At 39.3% G+C, this 17,501-nt stretch overlaps 1 protein-coding gene and 1 long non-coding RNA gene across 3 annotated transcripts in view; one reads left to right on the top strand and one right to left on the bottom strand.

The window, feature by feature from the left end:
• Window positions 1-244: 244 nt before the first annotated feature.
• Window positions 245-13,459, top strand: LOC140679575 (uncharacterized). Its single transcript, XR_012050986.1, has 4 exons — window positions 245-431; window positions 3,218-3,390; window positions 3,477-3,687; window positions 13,370-13,459. It is a non-coding gene; the product is annotated as an uncharacterized lncRNA (long non-coding RNA).
• acsl3b (acyl-CoA synthetase long chain family member 3b) overlaps window positions 10,834-17,501 on the bottom strand; it is a 76,162-nt gene continuing 69,494 nt past the window's right edge. For both annotated transcript variants that reach the window (XM_061979674.2, XM_061979673.2), the window contains exons 13-15: window positions 14,206-14,320; window positions 13,974-14,131; window positions 10,834-13,901 (exon numbers count right to left, since the gene is read on the bottom strand). In XM_061979674.2, coding sequence (XP_061835658.1) covers window positions 13,744-13,901; window positions 13,974-14,131; window positions 14,206-14,320 — 431 coding nt within the window. In that variant the 3' untranslated portion in view covers window positions 10,834-13,743. The remainder of the gene's footprint in view (window positions 13,902-13,973; window positions 14,132-14,205; window positions 14,321-17,501) is intronic.

The following is a 17,501-nucleotide window of genomic DNA, read 5'->3' on the forward strand; positions in this document are numbered from 1 at the left end:
TCACCATCTATAAACCAGGAAGTAGCTTGCAATAAGTTAACAATAAGCAAAGAAATATAGTACACCATATCTTTTTATCACCCACCTTTTTTGTGGATGCATTTTAGTTTTATTTTGTCCTTGTTTGAAGATGATAAAACAGTTTCACCTACCTTGTCATTATTAAAAATGGTACAGTCTAGATTTTTTTTTAAATCACCCTTCATGAACCAGGAAGTGACCTGCTTGCTGACAAACTGACAAACAAACCAAAATACTGTACACCTTGATTTTTTTTCTATACCTTCTTTTATTTAATTTTTTTTATGCCATTTGATTCATTAAATTATTTTACCTTCCCAGAATTATAAATGGTAGCGTTGTCATAAGTCATCCTCCATAAACCCGGAAGTAGCCAGCTAGCTAACAATCGGACTAGCTAACACAATACGGCAAGTACACAATGTTTTGTTTTTTTAAAGATGCATTCTTACTTACTCTATTCATTGGTAATAGTTCAAAATCTGATTCTAATTTATATAAATTCTATTGTCTACAGGCTGAACCAGAACGTTTTGTGCAGTTGCTATTTTATTTTCCCAAATGTTTGCATCTTCATTCCTTTTCACCCGGGTTAAAGAGATACAATTTAAAATTATTAATGGATTTTACCATTGAAATGATTTTTTTAAACTTAAATGTAACATGGAGGTTGATGGCTGTTATATCTGTGGAGCTGTAGAGCAGTGTTTTTCAACCTTTTTTGAGCCAAGGCACATTTTTTTCATAAAAAAAATATGGAGGCACACCACCAGCAGAAAAGGTTAAAAAATGTAACTCCACCAGGTTGTCGTGCCTTATTTTGAGTTTGTTGTTGTTTCCTGTGTGTATTGCTTTAGTTCCGGTCTTGCGCTGTTATTTTGGTGACCCTTCCTGTTTTGTTGGTGTTTTCCTGTAGCAGCTTCACGCCTTCCTTTGAGCGCCCCTGCTTTGTCTTCGCAATCAAGACTATTTAAGTTGTGCTTACGCTATCCTTCTTTGAGGGGACATTGTTGATTGTCATGTCATGAACGGGATGTGCTTTGTGGACGCCGACTTTGCTCCACACGCTGTAAGTTTTTGCTGTCGTCCAGCATTCTGTTTTTGTTGACTTTGTAGCCAGTTCAGTTTTACTTTTGTTTTACATAGCCATCCCTATGCTTCAGTGCCTTTTCCTAGCGGGACTAGCCTTTTGTTGATTTTTGGTTTAATCGTTACATACCTTTTTACCTGCACGCTGTCTCCCGCTGTGCTCTGCCTATTGGGATCACGACAAACCATCCTCGACGTGTTCCGACTTCTACAAAGCAATGAACTACCTGCTGCCACCTACTGATATGGAGTATTACATGGTTACCCTGCTAAGCTCTACACAGCACAGGCACTAGACAACGGCACATTATTATGATTATTGATTTGCAAAAAATATTTCTTCGACCAATAAGGTGAAGTTGCATAATTTCCCACGGCACACCAGGCAATATATCACGGCACACTAGTGTACCGCGGCACAGTGGTTGAAAATCACTGCTGTAGAGGATGTCAATCATCTGTGTGTGGAGTTAAAGTTAAAGTACCAATATTTGTCACACACACACTAGGTGTGGCGAAATTATTCTCTGCATTTGACCCATCACCCTTGATCACCCCCTGGGAGGTGAGGGGAGCAGTGAGCAGCAGCGTGCAGCGGGCCTGGGAATAATTTTTGGTGATTTAACGCCCAATTCTAACCCTTGATTCTAAGTGCCAAGCAGTGAGGTAACGGGTCCCATTTTTATAGTCTTTGGTATGACTCGGCCGGGATTTGAACCCACAACCTACCGATCTCATGGCGGACACTCTAACCACTAGGCCACTGAGTAGGTAAATGTGAGAGTGTACATGTGTGGAGATGTACCCATTCACTATAGATGAGATCACAGAGCATAATAATGTTGACAAACATAGATATGTTTGTCAACATTATTATGCTCCAGGCAACATTTTTTTCTACATAAATGTCGATTTATGAAAGTAAGGCCTACATTTTTTTCAGGTGTGCCGTAAGATACAGTCTGGTGTGCCATGGGAGTTGATGTAATTTCACCAATTTGAGTTAAAAAAAAAATTATTTGAAAACTAGTAATTACAATCTGCAAATAAAGTGCCGTTGTTGAGTGTCGATGCTGTCTACAGCTTGGCAGAGTAACCATGTAATACTCGACGACAGCGGGAGGCAGTGTGCAGGTAAAAGGGTATCTAATGCTTAAACCAAAAAATCAACAAAAGGTGAGTGCCACTAAGAAAAGGCATTGAAGCTTACGGAAGGCTATGCAAAACGAAACTAAAACTGAACTGGCTGCAAAGTAAACAAAAACAGAATGCTGGACGCCAGCAAAGACTTACAGCGTGTGGAGCAGACGGCGTCCACAAAGTACATCCGAACATGACATGACAACAATGTCCACACAAAGAAGGACAGCGACAACTTAAATAGTCTTGATTGCTAAAACAAAGCAGGTGCGGGGAATAGCACTTAAGGAAGACATGAAACTGCTACAGGAAAATACCAACAAAGCAGGAAATGTCACCAAAATAGGAGCACAGGACAAGAACTAAGACACTACACACAGGAAAACAGCAAAAAACTCCAAATAAGTCACGGTGTGATGTAACAGGTCGTGACAGTACACCTACTTTGAGACAAGAGCTATAGTGATGCATGGTTGGTTATGGTTTAAAGTCATATCCGACACTTGTGTGAACAACTTTTTACTGTCAATATCAGCTGCTGAGTTTCATTTTTAATGTTTTCTGCTGGCGGTGTGCCTCCAGATTTCTTCAATGAAAAAAATGTGCCTTGGCTCCAAAAAGATTGAAAAACACTGTTCTAATTGGCTTAATGGTTTACAATTATCAATAAAAAGCCCTTAAATTGATATCTTTGTCAAAAACATTTTAAGTGATTTAGGTAGCCCTTTTTGTCTTTTTGTATTTATTTTATTTTTGTTCATATTTTTTATTATTATTATTTATTAATATTTATTACTCTATCTGTATTTGCTTTTGTTTTCTTTCCTTGACATGTTTTGCTGATGTCGTGATTTGCTCAACCTGATGTGTAGATTGTTGGTTACGTTGAAAGTGCTTTGACTTTTGTGTGCATTATAAATGTATGTTTGTTCAATAAAAATTAAAAAATAAATTCCTTTAAATCCAGGCGCCCTGCTTGGAGCTCTGGTGTGCATTCCTGCTTGCATCCTGTGAACGTGCACGCAGCACATCAGTGGTGCTGCTGTGACGCACTCATTGACGTCAAGAGGCTGCTTGGTGGGACGCGAAACAATGTCACGCCGAGGGAGCATCATTGGGTGTCAATCAATAAGAGGAAGGGTGTGTGATTATCAGTGATTCTATGAATGATTGTATCCACCTTCAGGTTGTTCATTTTACATTTTACTCCTTCTCGTTCCCTGCAGCTCATCCGCTCATCCTTCAACAGATCTTTATCCATCCACGCCCACCACTTCCACTCTGCTGCCTTGGCCCATCAATTCCTCCACTCGTCTCTCCGGTTGAGCTCTCATCTCCCTCCGCCCGCCACTCCCTGTTGGCCGTGTGATGACGCTGTCCTCCACCTTCCAAGCACCCCTCCTCCCGCTCCAGTGATGCTATAAATACCCAGCATCGGTGAGTCATCGCCCAGACGTATCGCTCTCTCTCTCCCTCTGTGTTTGGTTGTCCATCCTCATTCACCCTCACATTTTGGCTCGACACACGTTTTTGCACCCCCGCGTTAGCCCAAGGTCACTTTGATGCGTTCCTACCTCAAAACAAAACTTGCAATATGCTTAAGTTCACTTCAGTTCAGTTTCAGTTTATTTGGAACATGCATACAATGCTGTTGGTGACGAACCCCAAGATGTAGAGATGGCAGGCTTGGTGCAGGAAAACATGATTTAATGTCCAAAAAATGCAGGTAAAACACGAACCAGGATAACAGGAGTCCAGGATACCAGGAAAACAGGTGACAGCACACAGGAACCATGAATACAGGAAAGGAGGCACTAGAAGACAGCAAACAGCTATCTATACTCTAGCCCTGACTGGAGGGGGAGGCAGGTATAAATACCGTAGTAGCATGATTGGCAATTGCCACCAGGTGTGCCAGACTGCCAATCAGATACAGGTGAGGGAAACAAGACGTGCAGGAAAAGGAACCAAAATAAGAGCGCTGACAGGAAATAAAACACAAACACAGAGGAAAAAACAAAACCTAACCAAGCGTGACAGATACAATGTGATGCATCACATATTTCCAGTTGTTTCATTACAGCACGTCCGAAAAGGAGTAGGAAGAAGCGGAGCTTATTTAATCCTGCCCCTTTTCATGCCATAGCAATTTTATCCCATTTCCTTGTTGTCTGTAACAGAACAGTGAATGAATAAATAATAAATAAATATACCATAGTAAGTACAAACCCCGTTTCCATATGAGTTGGGAAATTGTGTTAGATGTAAATATAAACGGAATACAATGATTTGCAAATCATTTTCAACCCATATTCAGTTGAATATGCTACAAGACAACATATTTGATGTTCAAACTGATAAACTTTTTTTTTTTTTGCAAATAATCATTAACTTTAGAATTTGATGCCAGCAGCACGTGACAAAGAAGTTGGGAAAGGTGGCAATAAATACTGATAAAGTACATTTTCTAGGAGTATTTGCATAATATTCAGCCCTTAGATGGCTCAGTAATTGCTAGCAACATTGATTCTGATTAGGGATGTCCGATAATGGCTTTTTGCCGATATCCGATATTCCGATATTGTCCAACGCTTTAATTACCGATATCACCCGATACCGATATCTACCGATATATACAGTCATGGAATTAACACATTATTATGCCTAATTTGGACAACCAGGTATGGTGAACATAAGGTACTTTTTAAAAATTTTTATAAAATAAGATAAATAAATTAAAAACATTTTCTTGCATAAAAAAGAAAGTAAAACAATATAAAAACAGTTACATAGAAACTAGTAATTAATGAAAATTAGTAAAATTAACTGTTAAAGGTTAGTACTATTAGTGGACCAGCAGCACGCACAATCATGTGTGCTTACGGACTGTATCCCTTGCAGACTGTATTGATATATATTGATATATAATGTAGGAACCAGAATATTAATAACAGAAAGAAACAACCCTTTTGTGTGAATGGGGAGGAAGGTTTTTTGGGTTGGTGCACTAATTGTAAGTGTATCTTATGTTTTTTATGTTGATTTAATAAAAAAAACAAAAAAACGATACCGATAATAAAAAAAACGATACCGATAATTTCCCATATTACATTTTAATTATATTATCGGACATCTCTAATTCTGATGCATTATTTTTCTTGATTGTGTCAGATTTGAACAAAAACTCATACTTGTAAAATGTCAACCTCCCCAAACTGCTAAAAAATATTACAGCATATGTATTTTTTTGAATCACCAAAATAGCTTTATGTTGAAAATAAAAATCAAAGACATTTGAGAGGTCCCAGGTCAGTGCTGGGAAGGTCGTGACGAACGACCAGCGTCATCACGACCCCAGATGTAATTAATGCTTCCTCCAGCCGACACCCACCTCTGTGATGGAGCTATCCTTGGGTAAACTCCAATATGGGCTCACACTTCTGAGTCATAAGTAAATAGGAAGACGGAGGCAGTAGAGAGTTGCACTCGGTAGATTAGCGGGACAGCCAACAGGGAGACCGCATTCATGTAATATGGAAGACGTCCTTCCCGTTTCCTGCTGCTCTGGTGCCGTGGTCGCCTTTGCGGTGCAGTAAAGGGAACATTACGGCTCGTTCACTGCAACCTTTAATTGTGAACCCCGTGAACACAGTCTTTGGCTCCACATATGTCTGCAATATGTGCACGGACTGCAGCCCGTCAGCCATGTCGTCAACAAAGACGCGGTTGATGAATAAACATGAGAGCGTTGTGTTGTCGCTAACACGGCAGCAGCACATTGAGGTGAGGGAGCGAGCAAACAGCCCGGAAAATTGTGCATCTTGGAGTTTTTTCACCTTAAAATAGCTGAGACTTCTTTTTAATCGATTCCAATATTAGCAATGTGAGGTGAAAAAAAAAATCATTTCTATCTGTATATTTGACTTTTCTATATCAAATTAAGGCACTTTTGAGATCAAATTTCCTTTTCCCCTGAACATTCCTAAAGAACAGGGGTGTCCAAAGTGCGGCCTCGGGGCCATTTGCGGCTCGCAGCTCATATTTGCCGTGGTTGTTGCATTTTTGTTGCGTTTCGCTTGTTTGTGAAAGATGCCGACGGAGGTGGTCTGAGAAGTAAAAGAGGAGCGACGTTCATATGTTGTTATTATTCAGTGTTTTATCATTCATAGTTATTACTATAAATCCCACCTTCATTATTTTAATGTACATTCTGGGTGTCTCATTCAGTAACAATAAATGTGAAATTCCATTCCGTGTCCATTCCCTCAGTACATCACTGACTTGCTATGCCCCTACTCTTCAGGGCGCAGCCTCCGGTCTTCAGGCCAGGGTCTTTTAAACATCCCGAAAACTCGTTTTAAAACACGTGGAGACCTGGCATTCCAGGCTATAGCTTCCAGACTCTGGAACAACTTGCACCAGTCCCTCCGTGATCTTGACTGTGTTGACACTTTTAAGAAACATTTGAAAACTTCTTTTTAGTAAAGCTTTTAGTTAATGCACCTTTTAACTATCATTTTTAATCACCTCTGTATCCTTTTTATGATGTTGCCCCTGTTGTTTTAAATTGAATTGTTGTTTTACTTTACCAATGTTTTGTTCAGCGCTTTTTCATTTTTCTGTGAAAAGCGCTTACTTACTTATTTTGAAGGGGTCTGTCGTAATGTTTTTAGCATTCAATCAGACATTAGTGTGAGTGGTGTTCCTAAAAAAAAAGGGATTTTTACAGATTTTACAAGCATACACATGCACACACAAACACACATTTTTCTTTCAATGTGAATAATATTAGAGTGCACAATGGTTAGCATTCTAATATTAGCACGCTAGGTTTTTTTGTGAGCAAATTTTGCAGGTGAACATCTCTGCGTTCAATATTTTGTTATTTGACAAAAGATACCTGTTAGCATGCTGGCTTTTTAAATTTATTTTTTACTCATTTTGTAGGTAAACACCGCAGTCATATTTTGGTACTTGCTACATGCTAACGTTAGCAGGCTAGCATTTTAAACACATTTTTCCAGACATACACCACAGAGTAATATATGTTGGTTAGCATTTTAGATAGAGTTATTTAGATAATTTAGCAGGTGTACACCTCAGTGTCATATATTTGGGATTTTTACTAATTCTAACTGTAAGCATGCTATTGTTAGCATAGAGCATGCTATCTTTTTTTCCCAGCTCATTTTGCTTATATATATATATATTTTTTTTTAATAATATTTATTTATTCATTATATAGAGAAATCATAATACAGGTACTGAGAAAACAGACACTTTTTTGTCCCCCCTGTCCCCCCCAAAAATAAATAAAATAAAATAAAATTTTATAAAAATAAAAAATACGCAAATACAAAAAATTTTACAATTACAGAAACATAATAAAAGTAAAATAATACCCCCCCCCCCCCCCCCCCGTCCTACATTTCATTCACAGTGGGTAGCGATGTACTGCCTTCCTCTTCACCACAAGCAGATAGAGAATCACAATAACTGACTAAAAGGAAAAAAAAGGTAACAACAAAAATAAAAATCACAAACATACAGAGAAGTGTCACTGAATAAAAACAACAACAAAGAAAAAAGAGTTGAGGTAAGTGAAAAGGTCCATTGTCAACAGTGAGTGTCACATTTATCCTATAGTGTCTTTAATTTAGCTATGTATGAATGTATTCTATTGTTTGTGACTTGACACTACCTGGCCACTGTGCTTACTCTTAGCATTTTAATTTGGCTTTGGCTCTTCAGCATTCACACAAAATTTTGCATTTTCTAGTTCTTCTATATACAATCTATATATTGTTGTGGTTTTGAAAATGAAAACTACCAAAATGGCCCCATTTGTCAGTCTGGGGACATCAGTGGAAAGAGGTTGTGGTTAACTTACCGTATTTTCCGGACTATAAGTCGCAGTTTTTTTTCATAGTTTGGCCGGGGGTGCGACTTATACTCAGGAGCGACTTATGTGTGAAATTATTAACACATTACCGTAAAATATCAAATAATATTATTTAGCTCATTCACGTAAGAGACTAGACGTATAAGATTTCATGGGATTTAGCGATTAGGAGTGACAGATTGTTGGGTAAACGTATAGCATGTTCTATATGTTATAGTTATTTGAATGACTCTTACCATAATATGTTACGTTAACATACCAGTTGGTTATTTATGCCTCATATAAGGTACACTTATTCAGCCTGTTGTTCACTATTCTTTATTTATTTTAAATTGCCTTTCAAATGTCTATTCTTGGTGTTGGGTTTTATCAAAAAAATTTCCCAAAGAATGCGACTCCAGTGCGACTTATATATGTTTTTTTCCTTCTTTATAATGCATTTTCGGCTGGTGCGACTTATACTCCGAAAAATATGGTACTATGTTACCTTATTCCATTAGTAAATGTATTTTATCCGTCAGACTCAGACATCAAGTCAGGGGGCGAATCCCAACACCTGGGGCAGTATAGCTCGGTTGGTAGAGCGGCCGTGCCAGCAACTTGAGGGTTGCATGTTCGATCCCCGCTTCCGCCATCCTAGTCACTGCTGTTGTGTCCTTGGGCAAGACACTTTACCCACCTGCTCCCAGTGCCACCCACACTGGTTTAAATGTAACTTAGATATTGGGTTTCACTATGTAAAGCGCTTTGAGTCACGAGAGAAAAGCGCTATATAAATATAATTCCCTTCACTTAATTCACCTGATGGTTACTAAGCACTAATGAGGAAAAACAACAATTAGTTAAAATATTAATTCAATTAATGACACATTTAATAACACATGTATATATTTAATTTAAAATTATTATTGAGACACATTTAAATAATTATTTAAAGATGTATTTATTCATTTAAATTAGTCCCATTTGGGACTCCGTACAAGATGAGTGAAGGACAACATAGTATGTCATTTTATGGGTCAATTCGCCATTTTTAATTAAGATAAAAATTCAGGCATTAAGTTAAAGTTGCCATCATGACAACAAATTCCTTTTGTGGTTAAGATAAAAAAAAAATAAAAAAATAAAAATTCAAAGAAGTTCACAAAACAGCACTCAGCTTTTTAGTAGTACAGTGGTGCCACAATTTAAGAATATGTTGAGATACACGCTGTCCTTCAGCTTTTTGTTATGTTATTACATTAGATGAAGAAGCAGACAACACCCTTGGAATCAAAAAAACAAACATCCAAAAAAGCGAACATTTATCCACGAAAATATGGAGAAGCTGCCTGTGGTGTGTGCCTGATGTTTTTTTGAGTTTGTTTTGTCTCCTGACTCTACAAACTAGACAATGGCGCATTACTCTCGCTCACTGGGTTTTATTACTTATCAAGGTTCACAGATATATCGCTTCCTGTCATCTCTGTCAAACCAGATTTCAACTGGCCGTGGGTATATTGTTTATAACTAGTGTGATGGTGCTTCTGCTTCAACTGTCAGAAAACATGTTGTCAGCTTGATATAGAACAAGTCGATGTCAAACGGAAGAAGTGATTCGATTTTGCATGTGATCCGGTTCACTTTCTGGATTCAGGATGTTTCCAAAAGTATTCATTACGATTGGGAGATAGGGTCTGTGCTCTCAGGGTGCGCGTTTATTTAATATGATCATTTGAGTTTGTAATGTTAGTGTTAACTAAAAGAGGGGTTCTTGACATTTTTGACCTTGGATACCAAATTTTCATCGACAGAGAACACAGGGCCCACTAAAATATTAACAGTGAATTAATAATCTCCTGATTATAATGTAATTCAGTAACTATGACCTACTTACAGTGTGACAGGATATGAAAGCATGTGTTAATCACAAAGACTATTATGAAGGCTTAGGTCAGGCTGATTACAAAAATAAATACAAGCCAAAAGAAGGGACTCATAAAAACTGATTAAAACTACATTTACATAAAATTACACAGTGCTACAATTGATAAAGTCTAACTAAAGGAATAATATATGTTCTTCAAATAAACAGTCAGTAAAATTAACGTGCAAATGAAAATAAAGCTTCACCACTTTAGTCATACTTTTGGCGCTTAAGAAACTTCTCTATGACTTTAGCTCCAGACTCCTTTGGTTTGATATTGTCATGACTGCCACAAGTGGTGGAAAAGTGTATTACAACTGAGTACTGTTACAGTCCCCGCAGCTGAGAAACTGATATTTTTTGGCGACCCTTTAGGGGGGACTCGCCGCCCAACAAAGAAGAAACACTGAACTAAAATAGACCTTTATGCTTTCTTGAAAATATCCTGCTGTAATTTAATGATAATTACAATAGTAATAATCATTTTAGCAGTATTTTTGTGATTATTTTTTTGCCATGGCTGCCCTTATTTTCTGGGTTGAGCAAATATCTGTGCACGTACCTGAAGCACAGTAACTTGAAATCATGTATTATCCCTTATTGTCCATTATGCCAAGTAAAAAAAATAAATAAATTGTTTATTAGCTCTGATTGAATAACTTCTAGAAAGACATGGTTGACATCCACGCACATCATACATTCAGATAGCCACTCCATGGCCTTCGTTGCCATAGGAACTGCCTCACACCACACACAAAAGCGTATGACACCGCTGTTACAACACAAACTTTTCATTTTATTACACAATGTTCAAGGCCAAGTCACAGAGACAAAAGAAAGAGACACTTTCTTTCCAAACTAGCTGAAGGCCCCCCTCGCTGCTCCCATAGAAGGAAGAAAACGGTCAGTTTGAAAGATTATTATTGAATATATGCAGAAGAAACCTAGCTTTTTAAGATTATGGCGTCATCCCCCTCCTGTCAGCATATTTACAAGAAGAGTGACATTCCACTGTTACCACTTAATTGGGAGTAAGGAGGCGGGACTTGTGATGTCACATTCTTCGAGTGTGTCAGAAGGCAACACGCCGCCTCGAGTCAGGCAGAGGAAGAGCAGCAAAACAGCACAGTAACTACGGATTTCTCAGTAGTAGTTAAAAAAAACAAAAAAACATGCTAAATATCTACAAACAGAATTTGTATTCCAGGCAGCGATGGGAGGGGAGGAGGGTGCTTAACATAACAGGTTGGGGCTAGGGAGTAAGATAAAAAAAAAGTGTCCTTGACAGAAAAATATGCTTGTTAACACCACAAAGCTACAGTAATTATGAATGTACATGAATTTAAATATGCAAATGGCAGAACCTTTTATTTACACATTCATACACATTTTTAAAAGGTACATAAATGTCACTTGCGATGTGTAAAAAAAAAAAAAAAAAAAAAAAGTAAAAGTTTCACGCCACACCTAAGTGAGATTATTTAAATATATAGGAGTGTGTTCATCAACTCCCACCATGCCTGTTTGGTATCTCTTTGTGGAATCATGATGTCCGCGGTTTGGCGCACAAGCCATTTCTATACGACCATGTTCACTTTCCAAAGGGATGGATGGCACTATAGGGGGAACATAAAGATGATTTTTTTTTAGATATTTAGACTTTTTCTAAATGTTTCCATATCCTCCTGTTCCTTTGCCAGTGTTGAATTGAGCAAAGTAGTTTGTAGCCCAACTTCGCCATTGTGCCCCAATTGCTTCGAGCTATGACACAAAAAATCTTGATCAATTCAGCCCATCCCTACTTTCCACCCTAAATAGAACAATTTACCAGTAAACGTCCTTACAGTGTCTCTCTACCATGTTCCCTTTTACCCCTGCAGGTTCCTATGTCTTACTACTCCGCTAGAAGACTGGCTTTACCAAGGTCTATGGAGAAGGATCCTTTCTGTGCCTTTGTTTTTTTGTTACGACCTAAATATTTTGTTAAAATGTACATCTAAATATTGCACATTCATTTGTAATTTATATTCACAAGTAGGAAAAAAAAACCATGATAATTAGGCATGAGGAGGACAAAGAAAAAGGAACTTTGCGGAAACTAGGTTGCCTTGGACAAATCCAGTCAGCGCTTAGGTCATTTATTGGGATTTTATCTTCAAATGTTCTGTGTGGTGATGGTAGAGACATGTTTACACTCATAAGTGAGCGCCGCCGCAACCCGACAGGGCGTACTTTGACTCGAGGACCATAACCTCGTACATTATTCACATCCCAACAAGGCATATCATCACAAGAGGAACATAGTAAGTTATCGTTTCCATTGACAAGAGGACCATGACATCTTACGTTAACCGCGGCCCGACAAGGTGCATCATTACGAGGACCATGGTACGTCTGATGAGAGGAACAAAACAGTAAATCAGCCACAACCCGTTAAGCGGGATAGAGATAACAGTGTTATCCAGGGGCAAGAAACAGGCGCATCATGACGAGAGGAAGGTGACATATTACGCAACCCGACAATGTGCATTACGCCAAGAAAGGTAGTAACAAGGTACATTTGACGGGAGGAACAAAACCCGACAAGGCGCATAATAACGGGAGAAAGCTGACAGTAGGTTGGCCGCAACCTGACATAGCGCATGATGAGGACAAACGTGAGGTAGGGCGACTTTTGCAATCCACACACCAACCAATAAGACACAAACTTTGGACACGCCCATGGTCTCCTCCGACTGGAGACTACAGACAAAGGTGGAAACAAATCAGTAAACACGCACTCGAGTAAACAAACTTTGGGACACGGGTAAACGATCCAGCCCTCGCATTTGATCTTAGCTGCTGACCGACTTTTTAGTGGAGTCTTTCAGTCATTCAGTGGAGGAAAAACACAAACGCAGAAAATGGTGAATAAAAAATGTGGGGTTGTCATAGAATAGTAACAAAAAGTGTATGCCAAAAAAAAGAAGCTCAATCGCTCATGGCTTTGCATCACTTTTTCCTCAAACAAACAAAAGAGAAAATGAGAAGCAACAGAGGAACACAGGTAGAAAAAATAACAAGATATCCCTGCATGTAACAACCTGAATATTACTCCTTCTGGTGTTCTTAAATCTGGGCCCAATTTGTTGATAAGACAGTAAAAAGATGATCAGAATCAAGCCAATATCCAACGAGAACCTTGACTCTTGCATATTGCTGGTTCTCATCATTAATCACTGATAAAGACAGAAACCCAGATTCAAAAAAGAAAAACAACAGATTGACTTTTGAAGGCGAAACTCATGCGACCCCATTCTTTCCCCCTTAAGAGTTTTTAGGCCAAGAGTGTGCTGTACCGATTGCTGGCTCCTGGGAAGAGAAAAGGGCAGCTGACGTGGATCCAGGTAGGTCTGAACCTCACATTTGTTTCACTTCATGCAGAAGTTCCTATTAGGTCTTGGTTGCCATGGCAACTCTGAGGGCTCAGCACATCGATAGGAGTGGAGTTGGGAGTGTGAGTCACTGCTTGGGTGGAAGGTAGAAAGGACTGATGAGCTGCATTTTCTCTGTGAGGCTGGCTTGTTTTTGAATGTGAACTGTGTTTTAAGCATAATGCATCCTTTTCAAGTCCTTGCAGCACTGCCTGTGGAGTAATTATGTGCGTGCTTTTGTAGTATTATGTGCGTGCTTGTGTGTGCAAGTGTTATTTTCCTCCGTATAGCCTTTCAATGTCGTCTTGGTAGTGGGTTTTGAGCGCCTTGCGTTTTAGTTTGAAGGCGTCGGTGACCAGGCCAGTCTCTGGTGTCCAGGCTTCCGCGCTGAGGCGGACCTTCACGGGGATCTCGAACCGCTCCAGTTTTGCTGTGCGAGGAAGAGCAAGGTAGTTGAGTGAACATGGCATGTGACACGTGAAGAGGGCAGTGACAAGCCTACATGAGAGAGCGGCCTCTTTGATGATGCGGAGGACTTCTTTCTCCATCAAGGGGCTGTTACAGATCTCCTCCCATGTGCCTCGCACTTGCAATCGCTCTGCCAGCACCATCAGCTGCTTCTGGTTGGGTACCACGAAGCTGATCACGTAGGACTGGTCACTAGGAACCAGCACAGAGAATGTCGATAAATACATCAGCCTTGGTAATGGTGGTCTTTCCTGGATAGACTTTACCTGTTGGCATAGGCACAGATGTTGTCTACGAGTGAGCAGTTCTTCAGAACAGCTTCCACTTTTCCAAGAGATACGTACTCGCCAGCCTGCAGTTTCACCAGGTCCTTCTTGCGGTCTGAAGAGGGAACATTGTTCATAGGGATGGGTTTAACAATAGATGAATTCATGCAGTGTTTCTTAACAAAAAAATACCATTATTTTCAGCCATAGTTAGTGTGAGTCGCAGTTGTAATACATTTTTTCACCACTTGTGGCAGTAATGACAATATCAAAAAAACAGAAGAAGTCTGAAGCTAAAGTTGTAGAGAATTTTCTTAAGTGCAAAAATTATAACTCAATTGGTGAATCTGTGTTTTCATTTGCACTTTCATTTTATTGACAGTTTAGTAAAAAAACATCCATCCATCCATTTTCTATCGCTTGTCCCGTTCGGGGTTGCGGGGGGTGCATATTCATTATTAATTTAGTTTAGTTATTTTAGCCCAGCATAATTGTATCTACATTTATTTTCAGTTAATAATGAGTACTTCTTATGCACTAGTATTTTCAAATCAGTCTGACCTAAATTTAAGGTTGATACGTTAAATTAATAATAATAATCTTTGTGATTAACACATGATTTCAAATTATTGACAGTTTAGTTAAGACACATATTCAGTATTCATTTACTTTAGTTATTTTAGCCCAGCATAATTGTATCTACATTTATTTTTCAGTTACTAATGAGTTCCTTCTTACGCAGGTTATTTTGACTGGTATTTATTTTTCAAATCAGCCTCACTTAAGCCTAAGGATGTTATGTTAAATTAATAATAATCTTTGTGATTAACTCATGGTTTCATATTATTGACAGTTTAGTTAAGAAACATATTATTCTTAATTTAGTTTAGTTATTTTAGCCCAGCATAATTGTATCTTAAAAATGTTTTCAGTTACTAATGAGTCCCTTCTTATGCAGGATATTTGACGAGTATTTATTTTTCAAATCAGCCTCACCTAGGTTGATATGTTAAATTAATAATAATCTTTGTGATTAACACATGGTTTCATATTATTTTACAAGGTTGTAAACTGTAAGTAGTTTAGATATAATTATTGAATATAATTAAAATCAAGAGTAAGATTAGTAATTCAGTGTTAAAGGGGAACATTATCACAATTTCAGAATGGTTAAAACCATTAAAAATCAGTTCCCAGTGGCTTAGTATATTTTTCGAAGTTTTTTTCAAAATTTTACCCATCACGCAATATCCCTAAAAAAGCTTCAAAGTGCCTGATTTTAACCACCCGTCCATTTTCCTGTGACGTCACATAAGGAAGCCAACACAAACAAACACGGCGGAAAGAACAGCAAGCTATAGCGACATTAGCTCGGATTCAGACTCGGATTTCAGCGGCTTAAGCGATTCAACAGATTACGAATGTATTGAAACGGATGGTTGTAGTGTGGAGGCAGGTAGCGAAAACGAAATTGAAGAAGAAACTGAAGCTATTGAGCCATATCGGTTTGAACCGTATGCAAGCGAAACTGATGAAAACGACACGACAGCCAGCGACACGGGAGAAAGCGAGGACGAATTCAGCGATCGCCTTCTAACCAACGATTGGTATGTGTTTGTTTGGCATTAAAGGAAACTAACAACTATGAACTAGGTTTACAGCATATGAAATACATTTGGCAACAACATGCACTTTGAGAGTGCAGACAGCCCAATTTTCATCAATTAATATATTCTGGAGACATACCCTCATCCGCGCTCTTTTCCTGAAAGCTGATCTGTCCAGTTTTGGAGTTGATGTCAGCAGGCCAGGGAAGCTAGGGTCGATAGGGGGTTTAGCTCGCTCGTCTGCGGGAACAAACTGCCGCCATTGCTTGCCGTGCTACCGAGGACCTTTGTCCCTGAATTGCTCACACACTCCGGCAGATTCAATGGGGGTCTGGCGGCAGATTTCTTTGACTTTATCGTTGGAAATGCATCTGCTTTGAGTGTCGCAGGATATCCACACATTCTTGCCATCTCTGTCGTAGCATAGCTTTCGTCGGTAAAGTGTGCGGAACAAACGTCCAATTTCTTGCCACTTTCGCATCTTTGGGCCACTGGTGCAACTTGAATCCGTCCCTGTTCGTGTTGTTACACCCTCCGACAACACACCGACGAGGCATGATATCTCCAATGTACGGAAAACAGTCGAAAAAACGGAAAATAACTCGGTGTTTGAGAAAATGGCGGATTGCTTCCCGATGTGACGTCATCGCTCCGAGAGCGAATATTAGAAAGGCGTTTAATTCGCCAAAATTCACCCATTTAGAGTTCGGAAATCGGTTAAAAAAATATATGGTCTTTTTTCTGCAACATCAAGGTATATATTGACGCTTACATAGGTCTGGTGGTAATGTTCCCCTTTAATAAATGAGTGGGCCCAGGGAAAGGTTGGTCCCCCATGTCAAAAAGGTTAAGAACCCCTGGATTAATGTTCTGGGGACCAGGCTTATCAGTGGTCCCCAGACGGTTATCCTGTCACTATATGTTGTTTGGCTTAGCACATGTTTGTCGGGGCTACAAACGCTACACGTACTGCCTGTTACTGCGTCACCCACTGCTTCATGCACCTTAAGTTTCACTTTGTTTGGTAGCCGCTCACATTGACAATTCACCGGCTGTCGTTTGCACGAAAATAGCCTTTTCTAAATTTGCAGGAAGGGACAGTGAAAGTCAGCCATTCCAAGAAAATTGCACTGAATCATTTGCATTTATTCTCCCTCCATCGAGCACAATTGATGTGTAAAAAATTTCCAATTAAAAACAGCATTATGAGACCATCGCACAGCAATTTTGAAGAGACATTTTCTCAACTTTCGCAGGTGAGAACAGCAAAATGAAATGCACTGACATCAACATAACAAGCTCCAAGTATAGGATCCTTGTAACATCGATGACGCAACATCAAAAAGCCACAGAGTGCTCATTTAGAGGACTTGGGGCAAGTACAAGAAGCCATTCTCAGATGCAGAGATGGACACAATGTTTGAAGGTAAACAAAAATAAACGGTAAACAGCGCTTTTCTACCTTCAAGGTACTCAAAGCGCTTTGACACTATTTCCACATTCACCCATTCATACACTAATATCGGGAGCTGCCATGCAAGGTACCAACGACGACGCATTAGGAGCAAGGGTGAAGTGTCTTGCTCAAGGACACAATGGACGTGACGAGGATGGCGGAAGCTGGGGATCGAAACAGGAACCTTCAAGTTGTGGGCACGGCCGCTCTACCAACGGAGCCACACTGCCCCC

The sequence above is a fragment of the Nerophis lumbriciformis genome, linkage group LG19 (assembly GCF_033978685.3).
Source record: "Nerophis lumbriciformis linkage group LG19, RoL_Nlum_v2.1, whole genome shotgun sequence".
In the NCBI taxonomy this organism is placed as follows: domain Eukaryota; kingdom Metazoa; phylum Chordata; class Actinopteri; order Syngnathiformes; family Syngnathidae; genus Nerophis; species Nerophis lumbriciformis.